The sequence below is a fragment of the Rhinolophus ferrumequinum genome, chromosome X, assembly GCF_004115265.2.
Source record: "Rhinolophus ferrumequinum isolate MPI-CBG mRhiFer1 chromosome X, mRhiFer1_v1.p, whole genome shotgun sequence".
NCBI lineage: Eukaryota > Metazoa > Chordata > Mammalia > Chiroptera > Rhinolophidae > Rhinolophus > Rhinolophus ferrumequinum.
Window position 1 is genome coordinate 96,872,462 of NC_046284.1, and position 14,499 is coordinate 96,886,960.

The following is a 14,499-nucleotide window of genomic DNA, read 5'->3' on the forward strand; positions in this document are numbered from 1 at the left end:
ACTTATGCATTAAGTAGTATGACATTCAATTATTTTACAAATTGTACTTATGTGGTATGGAATGAAAAACAGTGAAGATGTAATGAATATACATAAAGGCTATACAATCCCTGTTTTTCTAGTGATTTACTAAAATTTGTGTCAACATTTTTAAATTATACTATATTTAATTTTTATCAAATATTTATTAATACAACAGACATATTTTATTACCTCTGAAATGCAATGGCACACAGAATGGCAGAAAATAAGGAAGAAATCCTGTACCTTGTGTGTGATCGAGATTAAACTTGAAGGCAGAAGTCTCAATGAGGAAGCTATTGCAGTGAATGCCAAGGGTGAAATTCTTGGGCTTTGCCTGATCTAATAAAAATATAAAGAGATATTACACTTCAATGTCATATTCAAGAGAAAAAAACATCAGTGGAGAATGAAATAGAATCAAAACTCTCCTCTAATAGGAAATTTCTCAGATGATTATTTTCAAAGTACATTTTAAGATGAGATTTAAATGGCGCTTTTGAAGAACATATCCAATATTATATATGGTTTTCTCCTAATGTTCAAGAAATATTATAAAATCAACTCATAAATTCTTGTAATTTCATTTTCTCTTTATTAATTTTTATATTAAAGTTTTAATGCACAATTAGGTTTATGATACAAATTCTCTTGCTACTTTTCCATTAGATTTTTTCTTTATATTATACTTACTTTTTAGAAGGATTTTTATTGAAATATAGCTAACATACAATATTATATTAGTTTCAGTGTACACCATAGTTATTGAGCATTTATATACCTAAAGAAGTGATCACCGCGGTAAGTCCAGCAACCATCAAACACCATACCACGCTATCACAATATTATTGACTATATTCCCTATGCTGTACATTACATCCCAGGACTTACGGTGTGTTTTTTGTTGTTGTTGTTGTTTCTTTTTCTTTTTTTTACTTAATTGAAATTTATTGGGTATGATAATGGTTAGTAAAACTGCACAGGTTTCAACCATACAATTCTGTAATACATCATTGATATATCACACTGTATGTTCACCACCCAGCGTCATTCTAACACTCTCATAGTTATGATTTGTACCTCCCCTGAATATTTCATTTCCTGCTATGATCCATCTATCAGCCTTGTGTACTCCCACACCAGTAATTCTGAGCCCTGCAACTGGTAGAAACTTTACAAACACATATTTTTTTGGTATGTATCTAAATGTATGGTTTGTAATCCCAGCCAAACACAATACAGTTATATTTGAATTTTGTCAGCTGTGTCTTCCTTTCCCTCTAGCAGTTATTTCAAACCACAGTGTCCCTCTTCGAACCTACTGTATCTCCTTTTCTCAGATGAAAATGTAAACAAAACTGCTCTTAATTACAAAGCCCCTCTACTAACCTAAGAACTTGTCTACTTTTTATTTGTTTTCTCTTGCCCCTCCTGTCCATGGCTTTTCCTTCTACCTCCACTCTGATCCCAGTCCTTCCAGAGCCTTAGCGATCAGTTAAATCCTCCCTCCTTTATTGCTTTCACTCCTGCTTAATCCCAGCTTCTTCCTTCTGCTGATACACATGCTTACGTCTGTTCCATATGAAAATGCTGACTTCCTTGAGCCTGCAACCAACTTTTACTAAGTACTGGCATGTCTCTCCTCATCACAGCCAAAGTATTAAAAGGGAATTTTATATTAGATGACACTATGTTCTTAATTTTTCTCAATTATTTCATACCAAGAGCATGAAGACATGAAAACTCCGATAGGTAAGTAATAGTGTTCAGCTTCCGCATTAATCAAAAAATAATAAATTTGCAATGATGACAAAATACTATTTTTCTCCAATCATATGAGTATTGATGGAGATTAAAGAGAATGCTACTGGTTAGGACTTATAAGGCTCAGGAAAATAGGTAATGTCTGTAATGTACTCCTGATGGTAGCATGAATTCCAACAGTATAACCATTCTGGAGAGTAAGTTGGTTATTTATATCAAAAACTTAACATATGTATTCCTTTTAGCCCAACATTTGAACTATATAAAATAGATCATAGTAGTAGCAGTAGTTTTAGTATTAACAGTAATAATAGTTGAAAAGCTAAAACTAGTAATAGTAATGTCCAATATTAAATTTAAAATGTATTTGACAAAACTCATGAGTTGATTTTTATTTCAGACTCACATTATTTGGTCATTTAATAAAAAGCGATCAAAGACTCCACACAATGTAATTTAAAAACATGCATCCTCAACATGACATGAAAAAAAGGACCAAGCTTGATTAGAGCCAAAATTTAATCCAAATATACTGTTTATAAAGAAAATGGAGGAAACAATATCAGAACACTAGAATTTCTATAAACTTTTAATAAGCATTGGCATATTTGAATAATAATCATAAGAATCTTAAATGTCTACTAATTTACATGTTTAGATTTACAGATAAAATTAGAAGAACTTGAAATCTAATTTCTAATTTATGATTCTGGCTCCAGCATTTACAAGCTGTGATTTTAGCCAAGACACTTCATCATTCACACCTTATGTTTTCTCTTTTATAAAATGATGCCGCTGAGCTAATGGAGCTCTAAAGTGTCCACTACATCTAAAATGCAGAGTCTATGATAAAATAAGTTTGATTAATAATTACAGAGTAACAGGTAAAATATAAAAAAATCAACTTACTTGTTAGTAACATATTGATTAAAACTTCTTCCTTGGTGGGATTTTGGAAAGATATAATAACAGGTGAATGAGAATGAATGTATGTGGTTGTTATTTCTATTTCTTGAGGCTGGGGATATAGTCCTACTCCAGATAAGAGGAATTTCCATTCTTTAAACTGTTTAAAGATAGACATTCATAACACATGTTATAATTGCATCCATTTTATTTGCGACCCTTAATAAATGTAATACATGTAAAAATTTTTGCAGATAAAAACGTTTTGTTGTTAATATTTAACATACACTGTCTTATATTTTCTTCCTTTTACCAATTCCTTTTGATTTTATTGGGAAAAAAATTGATCAATGTGTTTTTACACTGATATAAAGGAGGGTACAAGACCAATATTCAAATATTAAACATATTTCAATGCATATAAGGTTATGTGTAGCAACATTAAAGAGATATCTTAATAAAAACCTTACATTTCTGCTCAAGGTGTTTCATTAATTTTTAAAGTTAACTTGTCTAACAAACTGGACAAAGTTTCCAAAATCTTAGGGTGAATTTCAAATGAAATTCATATAGGTACCACATAAAGTGAGAAGAGAAGGTGAGGCACAGATTGAAGTCCCATTACAAGGCAGTTTGTACAGCTGCATGCCATAATATTTAATTTTTCTGTTAGCACATGATGTGGAAGAAGGGCTCAAAAATTATGTGGAGATCGAATGTGACCATCGTTCTTAACTATGCTTCATAAGCCTGCAAGGCTCTGTTGGAAATGTTCCCTTTATATTCACTTAGAATAAAAGTTCCCTAAGAGTACAACAGACTGTGACTCAGTTCTGCACTGAACGCTCTGCTAACGTTGCAGATGAATCACGAGGTCATTAAATAAAAGCCAAAAAACTATGACCTAGTTTATAATCTCTCCAACTACATAGATGTTTCCAAGCCCAAATTCCAGGAAGAAGAAGTAAACTTGCCTTAAGATTGTTTCACAGTGGCAATGGTGGAAACAGGAAATCTATAAAATGTTGTCTCTTAGTAGGATTAAAGGCAAGTTTCATCCGCATATTATCTTCAAATGGCTGCATTATTTTTAGTTAGAGATTCTACTTGCATAATGTAAACTCACTATATTTTCACTTACGATATCCTAACTTGATTACATGTAATTAACTGACTGGGTTCAACTACATTAACAACTGTTTTACGTAAATCATTTACTTTTTGGCTACTTAAATAAATCCTGGATGGCAGAAATGAGGTTATTCTGAATGAGCCTAACTACAAAAACAAGGTTATGTTTTCATGTTTTGCCAAATATCCTGGAATACTGGCGCTTCTAAGTTAAACCACATCCCACCACTACTGAACACTAGTACGCAACAACTGCCCTAGCATTGCTTAAAATACCCCCCTGGGTTCAGAGAGAGACATTCAAAAGCATCCCAACAAACATGTGCATTAAGAAAAACAAGGAACATTTTTTTTAGCCCATCTATATCTCAAACTTCTTTGAAAGGAGACACCGTCAAATCTTAAACATCCAACCCCAATGTTTCTGAAACATAAAACAAGTGAAGGTAAAAGACAGTAAATCTGTCTTGCACACTGAGCAGAGTTCAAGGGTACTGGAGTTGTCTAAGAATTAACAAAGTTTTCCACAGACACAGGCTGCAGAATCATAGACTCCTGCTGGGTAATAAAACCACCTTGACCTTGTCTTCTTTCCTTCATTGATGCTATTCTGTCCTTTAGATGCAGCAAGTCACCCAGTCAAGTACAAATGAAATAAATAATGTCAACTATTTGGAAATAAAACAACTGAAAACCAAGACAAAAAAAATCTCAGAACGTAACGTTTGGTACCAAAGAGAAGTCCAATTACCACATTTGCTGCCTATATTATTATTCCTCTTATTCTGATATACAGTAACAATCTCATTTAGAGAATCTGACAGTATAATGTGAGTTCATGCTCTCTGCAGTTGTGATATCCTAACGATATTTATCTTAGGATTCAAAATCTGCACACACAACTTTAGCCTAGGGTTGTATTTTTACAATGCAAAGCTCTGTACATGGATCCAAATCAGAAACACATGAAATAAATAAAAAACTACAGCCATTTCCTTAAGTTCAGCAAAGAGTAACAAACAAGTTTAATAATAGTTAAAACTTATCCCATAAGAATTGCCATTACTAGATTTTAGATTAATCAGTTATTCAGTTGTACATGTCAGTTCAAACGTTTCTATCAGTGAAATCAAGAGAGGGACAGAAATCTATATGAGTTTTTCCCTAATGGTTACTATAATTGTAAACTCATAGACTTAGAAAAGTAAATCCTAAAATTTTATTTTAAAAACTATCTTTCTTAGATGCCTACACATATATAATATATACTGTATTTTCAAAAGTTCATTCAATTGATACTTTAAGATGAACTGGTTTTGCTTGCAAAGAATATTGACTGGATGAATTAAATAAAAGAGGAAGGAAAGAAAAAGTAAAGGCAAAAAAAGAAAAAAGGAATGGCAAGAAAAATCACAAAGGTAGGGCAGTACATTGAAAAAACTGAAGGGGTCTGGACCCTGTAGCAGAAAGAAAGGATGAGTGATGATTGCAGTCTAACTACAGATGAATCCTTGGAGATTGGCTACAACTCAGAAGATGCTTAGTGACTGAAATCAAGCACCAGTGTAAAACTGATTTACAAAAGGTTTGATTTGATTACTTACTTGTTTGAGTTCTTTTGTGTTTGATTAAAAATTTCACGTCCAACTTCTAGGCTAGGATTTTCTAAAGCTATTAAGATGGAGAACTGATAATTGCTCTGCTGAAGTGCCAGATCATCCTTGAATAGATGTAATTTTTACCAGAAATGCAAGCAACTAAATTGTCACCAATAATTAAGTATGATGAAGGGGCTAACCCTGCTATGAAGCACTGATTTGAAAGACCTGCCTTGTTAAAATTATTTTTGTAAAAGAAAATAATCTCCATTGTACTTTCCCTTCTGTATGAGAAGGATTACTATTTCTTTTCTTTAATATTTTTGAGTTAAGCGTACTTCCGTAATATTGCTTCAGGTCATGTATAAGTTAGTAATCATGTAGGAAATGTAACAGCCTCAATTTCTTTTTTCTAAAGGTAAATTACACATTGTTTTGGAAAAGAGACACTTTAGTCACCACAAGTCCCGCACGGACGTTGGGACCCCTGTATTATATTTGATTCCACTGCATCACAGATGACAGACTTTTGTGAGCTCCTTGGTGCCAGCAATTTGGCATTTACATTAAAATACCTGTTTTAAATCTGGGTGTATATTCTCCTTCATTCAAGCAATCTAAGAATTTAAAATGCCTTCTTTAAATGCCCACACATTCATGATGTATACTGTATTCCCAAAAGTTCATTTAATGAATAGTTTACAATAAACTTGTTCTGCTTGCAAAAGATGTCAACTGAATGAATAAGAGTTACTTATTTGTTGACACTGAAATGTAATGAACTTGACTTGGTCCAAGAATACTCTATCATACCTGAGCACAATGGAAGATAATAGAAGCTTGATGACCAGTTCTTCCAAGACCGGAAGGATGAAAATCAACAGGTACCTCTTTGGTGGAGAAGGGAAGTACAGTTAGCTGTGTAAATTTAGAAGAAAAAGAGAAACAAAACAATGAATACTTTTGTTCCAGTCAGCATCTCTGTGTGCTAGGTAGGGTATATATAAGATGAGAAGCAAGTTTTTTATATCATTATTTACCTTGATAATCAATCTATGCTTACTTATTGAAGCATTTATAGGTAACAATTATTTTAAAATCCTTACGTAAACATGAGTACAATGCAACAAAAACAAGAGTAAAATTATATACACATACATCTTTCCATTTATTATCATTAACATTGTGTGCTCCTAATTTGTTCTACAATATATAATGTATGTTTGTTACCTATAAATTTATTTTTGAGTCATTTTGTAATATTGAAGTTAGTTGCCTATTTCATACTTAAGAATATTTGATAAATGTATAAAAGAATGAATGGATTAGAAAGACATGGTTGGAAATGTGAAAGCAGAGTCCATATTCTTCATTATGTAATGTAAGGTGGCATCTGGAACATATTGAATTAGTTTTCCCTTGGACCACCATTTACATTCTTCCGTAAAAGTAGTGATGTAAAGGATATGAAGACACCACTGCCTAATGAGGAATTTCAGTTATTTGTAAACTATATTCTGAACATCACATTCCATTTAATTTATGGAAAATATAGTGCCAAGTAATAAAGCACAACCAGTTTATTTAGAATTCAATAAGAGCATAAATCTAGCATATATAATTTCAAAAATTTATATGAACGTGATATTGGTTTTTTGATAAATTAAAATTGGGGACATACATATATATACGAGTATATTATAAATTCTGTTTTTAAATTTTAGACATTCGAAACCTTATTAATAATTCAAATGCTAACATTCTACCCAAAATCAGCATTGAAAATTGTTCTAGTAGTGACAGGTTACTTGGCTTTCTGAGTATACTTACTGGTGACTGGTTGGTATCCAGGACAAAATTGTCAGGATTATTGTTTGTTACTTCCAATTCTAAGGTTTCATGTGTAGTATTAACTAAAGAAATCTTCTGAGTGAGATACCTGGAAGGGAAAACAAAGCTAGTAAACTTGTTCAATGATAATTTTATAAGCTTGATGATTGTTTTAGGTTGACTTGCATCCCCCCAAAAAGATATATTGAAGTCCTAACTCCAACTTCCTCAGAGTGTGACGTCATTTGGAAATACAGCTATTGCAGTTATTAGTTAAAATGTGGTCATACTGCAGTAGGGTGGCCCTTATCCAATATGACTGCTGTCCTTATAAAAAGACAATATGAAGACAAACAAGAAAATGGCCATATGACAATAGAGGTGGAGATTGGAGTGATGCATCCAGAAGGCAAGGAACAACAAGGATTGCTGGCAAGCACCAGAAGCCAGAAGAGGCCAGGAAGGATTCTCCCTTATTGGTTTCAGAGGAAGCATGGTCCTGCTGAAATCTTGATTTCAAACTTCTAGCCTCCAGAACTGTGAGACAATACATTTATGCTGTTTTAAGCCACCTAGCTTATAGTACTTGTTATGGTAGGCCTAAGAAACTAATAGAATGACTTGTGTGAGTTTCGAAACAAGAATAATCATGTATGAACTAATGACATTTTGCTAAATTGGGTAATCCCCGATTCTCTCCTTTTGACACCAAATGGTATTACACATTGAGTACTGGAATATATTCCAGTTTTAGGAGCAATGTTTATCCATTATTTTATAACTGCTAAATCAGACAAAAAAGATAACACAGCCTAGAAATAATAACAAAGAACAATCAATTCACAAAGTTCTGTCCATTACACTGAGAAGATCCAAACTGATGATGAGTAAATAACCCCCCTAAAAATGTGGTTGGTATTTATGCTCAAAGCAAAGAATAATCAAAAGGTTTCATAATTCTCAATCCACCGTACTTTCTAATGCCTTTTGATATACAGCATCAAAATTGTCATCCTGTAGTAAGGCAAATCAAAATCACACTGAGATATCACCTCATACCTGTTAGGATGGCAACCATTTTTTTTTTAATAAAGTAAGATAATGTGTTGGTGAAGATGTGGAGAAAAGGGAACAGTGGCACACTGTTAATAGGAATGTAAATGGTTACAGACACTATGAAAAACAGTATGGAAGTTCGTCAAAAAATTAAAATAGAACTACCATATGATCCAACAATCCCACTTCTGGATATACAACCAAAGGCAATGAAATCAAAGAGATACCTACAATAGCCAAGATATGGGAACAACCTAAATGTTCATCAGTGGATGAGTAGATGAAGAAAATATGGTATGTTTTCCTTACACCTCAAATATCATTATCAGCAAAGCTCATTAGCTCTACTTTCAAAAATACAACATAAATTAATCACTTCTCACCACACTCACTGTCAACACTCAGGTCCAAGGTGCCATCACCTTGGTGCTGAATTAGTATAATGACTTCCTAACTGATGTTTCTCTCACATCACATACAGATGTCAATTCCAGACAGACTGTAGATCGAAATATGTGAGGTACAGATAACATATTGTCTTAAAAATAACATAGAAGTTTTTAATGACCTTGGAGTATGGAAGAATTCGATAAATTAAACTACATTAAAATTAAGAATTTAATTTCATTCAAAGACTCCATTAAGAGATTGAAAAGGAAATTCACAGTTTAAGAAAAGGCATTTGCAACCCACGAAGGTTTGTATCCAAAATATATAAAGACCTGTAAATTATAAAGGAAAATACAGGCAAACTAATAGAAAAATAGTCAAGGAACATGAACAGGCACTTCATAAAAGACTAGATCAAAATGATCTATAAACATATGAGAAGGGAGTCAACCAAATTAGTCATAAGGAAAATACATAAATTAAAAGTACGTTGAGGACTTCACACACACCACAAAGGCTAAAATTAGTCTTACAATACCGACGTTTTTGAGGATGTAAAGCAACTACAATTCATATATGGCTGGTGGAAGTGTAAAGAGGTAAAACCAATTTCAAACTCTGTCGTTATCCACTAAATTTAAACAATATTATATTCCTATGTTTATACACAGTAGAAATGAGCACAGATATGCAACAAAAGCATATACAACGTTATAAACAATGTTTTTCATAACATACCAAACCTAGAGAAAAACAACCAAAGTCAATAAACAATAAAAAGGAAATTATTTTTACAGAAAATAAATAAATATAATAAAGCATGGCACATAGAACAACATGAACAGAGGTCAGGTCAATAAGGACCAACTATCATTTTAGAGCTTCACATGTAAATATGAGTAAAACAAGCATCAGAGAAAGTTTATAATAGGAAAGAACAAAACCAAAACCATACACATAAAGACAAAGACCAGGGCCTCTTAAAATGACCATCCATGTTTTAAGGGATATGAGAGAAAATATTACAAACATGAGATGAGAAAAGAATGTTGTATTTTAGAAAAACAAAGGAAAAATCCAAAAAACATGTTGATAGCTGACAAGAAAATTCAACAAACAGATTGGAAGATAAAATTGAGTAAATCTGTCTGAATGCAAAAAGACAAATGTCAGGGAAAAGGGCAAAACAAGGTAAGAAAATGAAAATGTCGGCCACTAAGTTTTAAATCCAAAACAGAGGTGTTGTAAGAAGAGAAATGAAAGAAAATAGATAGCATAATTCGAGATTTCCAGAAACAAAATGTCATGTGTTTCCACATAGAAAGAGAACCCCGACTCCCTGGAAAAATGTATGAAAATAGAGCCACACCGATATATATATCAGGAATTTTAAGGACACCAGGCACAATGAAGTACTGTGTAAACTTCAAAGACCATAAGGATCCAGGACAAGATCTGGTTAAAATAACAATTATTATCAAACATGTTTTAATATTATATGACTTCTCCTTACACCCAGTATGACTTAGATAAAAATAAATTAAATTTAGAAAATATGTGCACAACGAGAACTTAAAAAGAAAAAGGCTAGTGCTTTTTAGTGGAATGATAAAAACCATGATTGTAAAATCAGTTGAACCAAATGTTTTCACAAAATTGTCTTTACACTTATTACTAATTGTTTACACACATATATAGTTTTCATGTATTAATATGTATTAATATATTTTTAAAACAAGAAAAAATACATAAAACTAGAAATTAAATTGTAAATAACATATAGTAGATACTGCTGATGCCTCATCCAGCTCCCCCAGAAGATTTTTACCAGCTCTCTGCCCCCATCCCCCAACTGCTACATGCTTGCTGTTGGTCTTCCATCTAAGACCTTCAGACGATTTCTCCTGGGTCCTGGAGCCTCTTCACCCTTTACAGCAGATGTGTCTGGGAGTTTATAGCTCATTCCAAGGAAGCTTCTAGTGACTAGTATGGGTGTTCAAAAACCCAGCATCTTGGCATCCAGACAAGACAAACTCTGAGATGTAACTTACACTCTAGGGCTTTCTGCAAGATCAGATAAAGTATGGGATTGTGCCTGCAATCACACCCTTGCTTAGCATCTTCCCTTTTCTTATCTGGCTTCCCCTATTCTCTTACTGATTTTTCCTATAGGCATTACTTCCTCAATAAATCACTTGTAGTGATGTTTTAGCTGGAGATCTGGTACTAGGAGAATTCAACATTCTTCTGGTGTGCTAAGGATGAGAAATTAATGAAAAGGCACTGATTTGCCAAACTAGCAGAAACTGTGATTTGACGCCAGACAAGTAATAGGAACTCAGCCACCTAAATATAAACGGTCATATCTCAAGGGAATATGATATTAACCAAGGGACCAAGTATTCTCAGTTGACCACCATTCTGCTTACCCTCTGCTTTGCCTTGACCAAACTTTAGTCAGCCTTCTCTCTTTCCTACAAGTCTCTGAACTATGCTTGTTCCCAAGCCTGAGCAAGCACACACAAAAAGGTGGAACATGCCTCGTTTCTCAGCTTTTCCTGGGAATCAGCTTACCCCAGTGAGATGATTTTCCTATCAGTTCCCACAGGCCATTTTCCCTTCCTTGACTAGCTTTCCCTCCAACGATTCTGCTGACCTCTCTCTGCTTCCCCATCCTTTACCCTATAAAAGAAGAAACTATTTCTATTTGGCTTTGTGACACTTGCAGATTTCTGAGATCCTAATATTGTCCCCACTGCACTAGTCCCTCTCCAACTATTTCTACAGTCCCTTTCCCTCCTTTGCAATAATCAGTTTGAGTAAAAGCATTTCCTTTCTAAGTCCTGACTTGTTTTTCTTCCATATGTTTTCCACGGGGTAGTTTAAATATCAAACCTTTCCCAGAAAAGAAAATCAATTAAAAACATACTCATTTCTTATTAAAGATATTAAATGAATTTAACAATACTCTTTTATATAAACTCTTTTTCTTCCATGAAATAATTTTATGTGTTAAATAAAACTTACTTGCCAAGATCACATTTTATTTCTGGTATTGTGGTTGGTTTTGGCAACTCAACAGTAAATTTCAGTAAATACCAGAACTCTAGAGCCTTATCAGGTTGAAAAACAATGCTGGTGGAGAAAATATACAAAATCTTATCAGTCATTTTAGTTTGCATAATAAATTTAGCAGAAAACAGAAACCCCAAACACAGTATTTGACAACTGCTCTGCAACACATTCTACTCTCATTGTAGATACATTTTTATTTTTTTCATTTTTGGTGAGACAATCACTTGATTATTCAAGAAAAACAGTGCCATCATTAACACCTGCGTAATAAATGTCTGTCAAATCAATGAAAAACATTTAAACATAATTCAAATATCTTGCAGGAGCTATAACAAGAAAAATCCTGCTTTCAAACTGTGATTTAATCAAATTTGTTTGTTGAATTGAACACATGTATATTTTCGTGTGAAGGCTATCAAGTGACACGCAGCTCTGGAGAGGTTCCTTTATAATGAGCATGTGCTCATTTATGGGGGAGACAGAGAGAGAGCATGTGGCAGTCTAAAAGTATAACTGGGCTGGTATCCCGGCTCTGTCATCTTTCATTAGTGCAGACATGAACAAGTCACCTAACTTTTTGAGCTTCAATTTCATCATTTATAAAATGGGAGCAATCTTCACTCCTCTCAGGGGAACTGTGAGAATTTTATGTGTGTTTTTATGTCCATGCCCCAGTGATGATAACAGAGTAAGCAGTCAGTAGGTATTACCCAAAATTGTGTCTTTTAATGTACGCTGATAAAGAAAATTCAAGATTCAATCTGTGTTCACAAAACCTCCGTAGTCACACTGGGGAGAGGAGACTAGCCCATATTTATCATGGTAATCTATCAAAATAGTTTCTTTTATAATGTTATGTTCTTAGTTTCATGCTTCACATTATCAAATTTTTTCTCCTTTAAAATTTCACAAATACATTCATTTATTCATCACCCATTAAAATAAAAATTACCCTAACTCTGAAAAAGCATATAAAGTAGCAAAAGGCATTTTCATGGAATAATGGGATGCAATACTAAATTTAGTCTTTAAAACTATAATAAGTAAACGTGCTATATGATCTCACTTATTTGAGGATTCTAAAGAAAAGAATAAGTGAATGAACTAATCAGAAACAGTTTTGGAGACAAAGAGGAAAAACTGAGGGTTGCTAGATGGGCGGGAGGGGTGGGGGGGAGGGGGGGGGGGGAGGGGATGGGAGGGGAGTTGGTGACCACAGGATGGCCAAGGGTTTGAAAATTAATCTGGGGAACGTAATTTGGTGGTTACCAGAGGGTAAGGGGGTTGGGGGGTGGGGGATGAGGGTGAGGGGGATCAAATGTATGGTGATGGAAGGGGAGCTGACTCCGGGTGGTGAACACACAATGTGATATATAGATGATGTGATACAGAATTGCACACCTGAAATCTATGCAATTTTACTAACAATTGTCATCCCAATAAATTAAAAAAAAAACAAAAAACAAAAAACAAAAAACAAAAAAACGTGCTATAACTTTAGAAACAAATAAAGTTGATTATTTTACTATAAATTAATTGATTTAATCATGAACACAGAGGCTATGTATTTGTGTGTGCATGCATCTGAATAATACACAGTACTAAGAAAGCTTTTCATAATTATCATGCTATAAAGACACTTGTCCTTGCATTGCTAATACGTGTGTATGCTTGTGATGTGTATGTGTGTGTGTGTATACACAGACGGTCCCGGACTTATGATGGTTTGACTTACAATGGTTCAGCTTACCATTTTTCAGCTTCTCAGTAGTGCAAAAGCAGTATGCATTCAGTAAAAACTGTAATTCAAATTCTGAATTTTGACTTTTTCTGGCCTACAACTGATACTCTACAGTATATTCATTGTATTAGATGATTTTGCCCAACTGTAGGCTAATGTAAGTGTTCTGAGTACATTCAATGTAGGCTAGGCTAAGGTATGATATTCGGTAGGTTAGATGTATAAAATGCATTTCTGACTTAACAATGTCTTCAATTTACAATGGGTGCGTTGGGACGTAACCCCATTGTAAGTTGAGGAGCATCTGTGTATATATTGAGCATAGTATATCTTTAATATTTTGTATGTCCTCCAAGGGGATAATTTGTGTTTAATTGAGAATATAAAATATAAACTAATTTCATCAAGAAAATTGGAAGTTTAACCCCTAATCCTTGTGTAAACATTTTCACTTGATTCAATTATTTGCACCTAGAAAAACTTGATTAGTGAAAAGTGAAATGAAAGAGAGTATATAAAGAACAATTTAGGAATTACTTAATTTGAAATTCCAATAAATAATATTTTTGCATTGGAGAAAATAATACTAACTCTAAATGAGTACATTTTACAAATGAATGGTATTAAATAAAGCTAAAACTATGAGCAAGTATAATTTGAATGATTATAGCATGCAAATAAATAATCATTTTAAAAGCTTCATTTCAAAAGATTAACAATAAAATATAATGCCATATTGAAACCATACCTTTCATCTCTACAGCCTGTAGTCGCTGGAGAATAACATACAGCATAGCTGATACATTCTTTTGGACGCAGTACAAATTCTTTGAGTCCACTAAGGGCAGGATTTGTTAACTGCACTTCTAAGGAAACACTTTCTTCTTTTTCATTACAGAGAGGTATTTCAAAGCAAATGCTCTCCTAGAATTCCAGAACAAATATAACCAGCTCTTAGTATCAGCGTAGAGTCATTGTTCCAACAAA

General features: G+C 33.5%; 1 protein-coding gene across 1 annotated transcript in view; it reads right to left on the bottom strand.

The window, feature by feature from the left end:
• Positions 1-14,499, bottom strand: part of CFAP47 (cilia and flagella associated protein 47) — a 374,965-nt gene that overhangs the window by 58,532 nt on the left and 301,934 nt on the right. Inside the window, exons 52-57 of the mRNA XM_033099951.1 lie at positions 14,261-14,436; positions 11,724-11,831; positions 7,251-7,359; positions 6,234-6,338; positions 2,695-2,851; positions 268-363 (exon numbers count right to left, since the gene is read on the bottom strand). Coding sequence (XP_032955842.1) covers positions 268-363; positions 2,695-2,851; positions 6,234-6,338; positions 7,251-7,359; positions 11,724-11,831; positions 14,261-14,436 — 751 coding nt within the window. The remainder of the gene's footprint in view (positions 1-267; positions 364-2,694; positions 2,852-6,233; positions 6,339-7,250; positions 7,360-11,723; positions 11,832-14,260; positions 14,437-14,499) is intronic.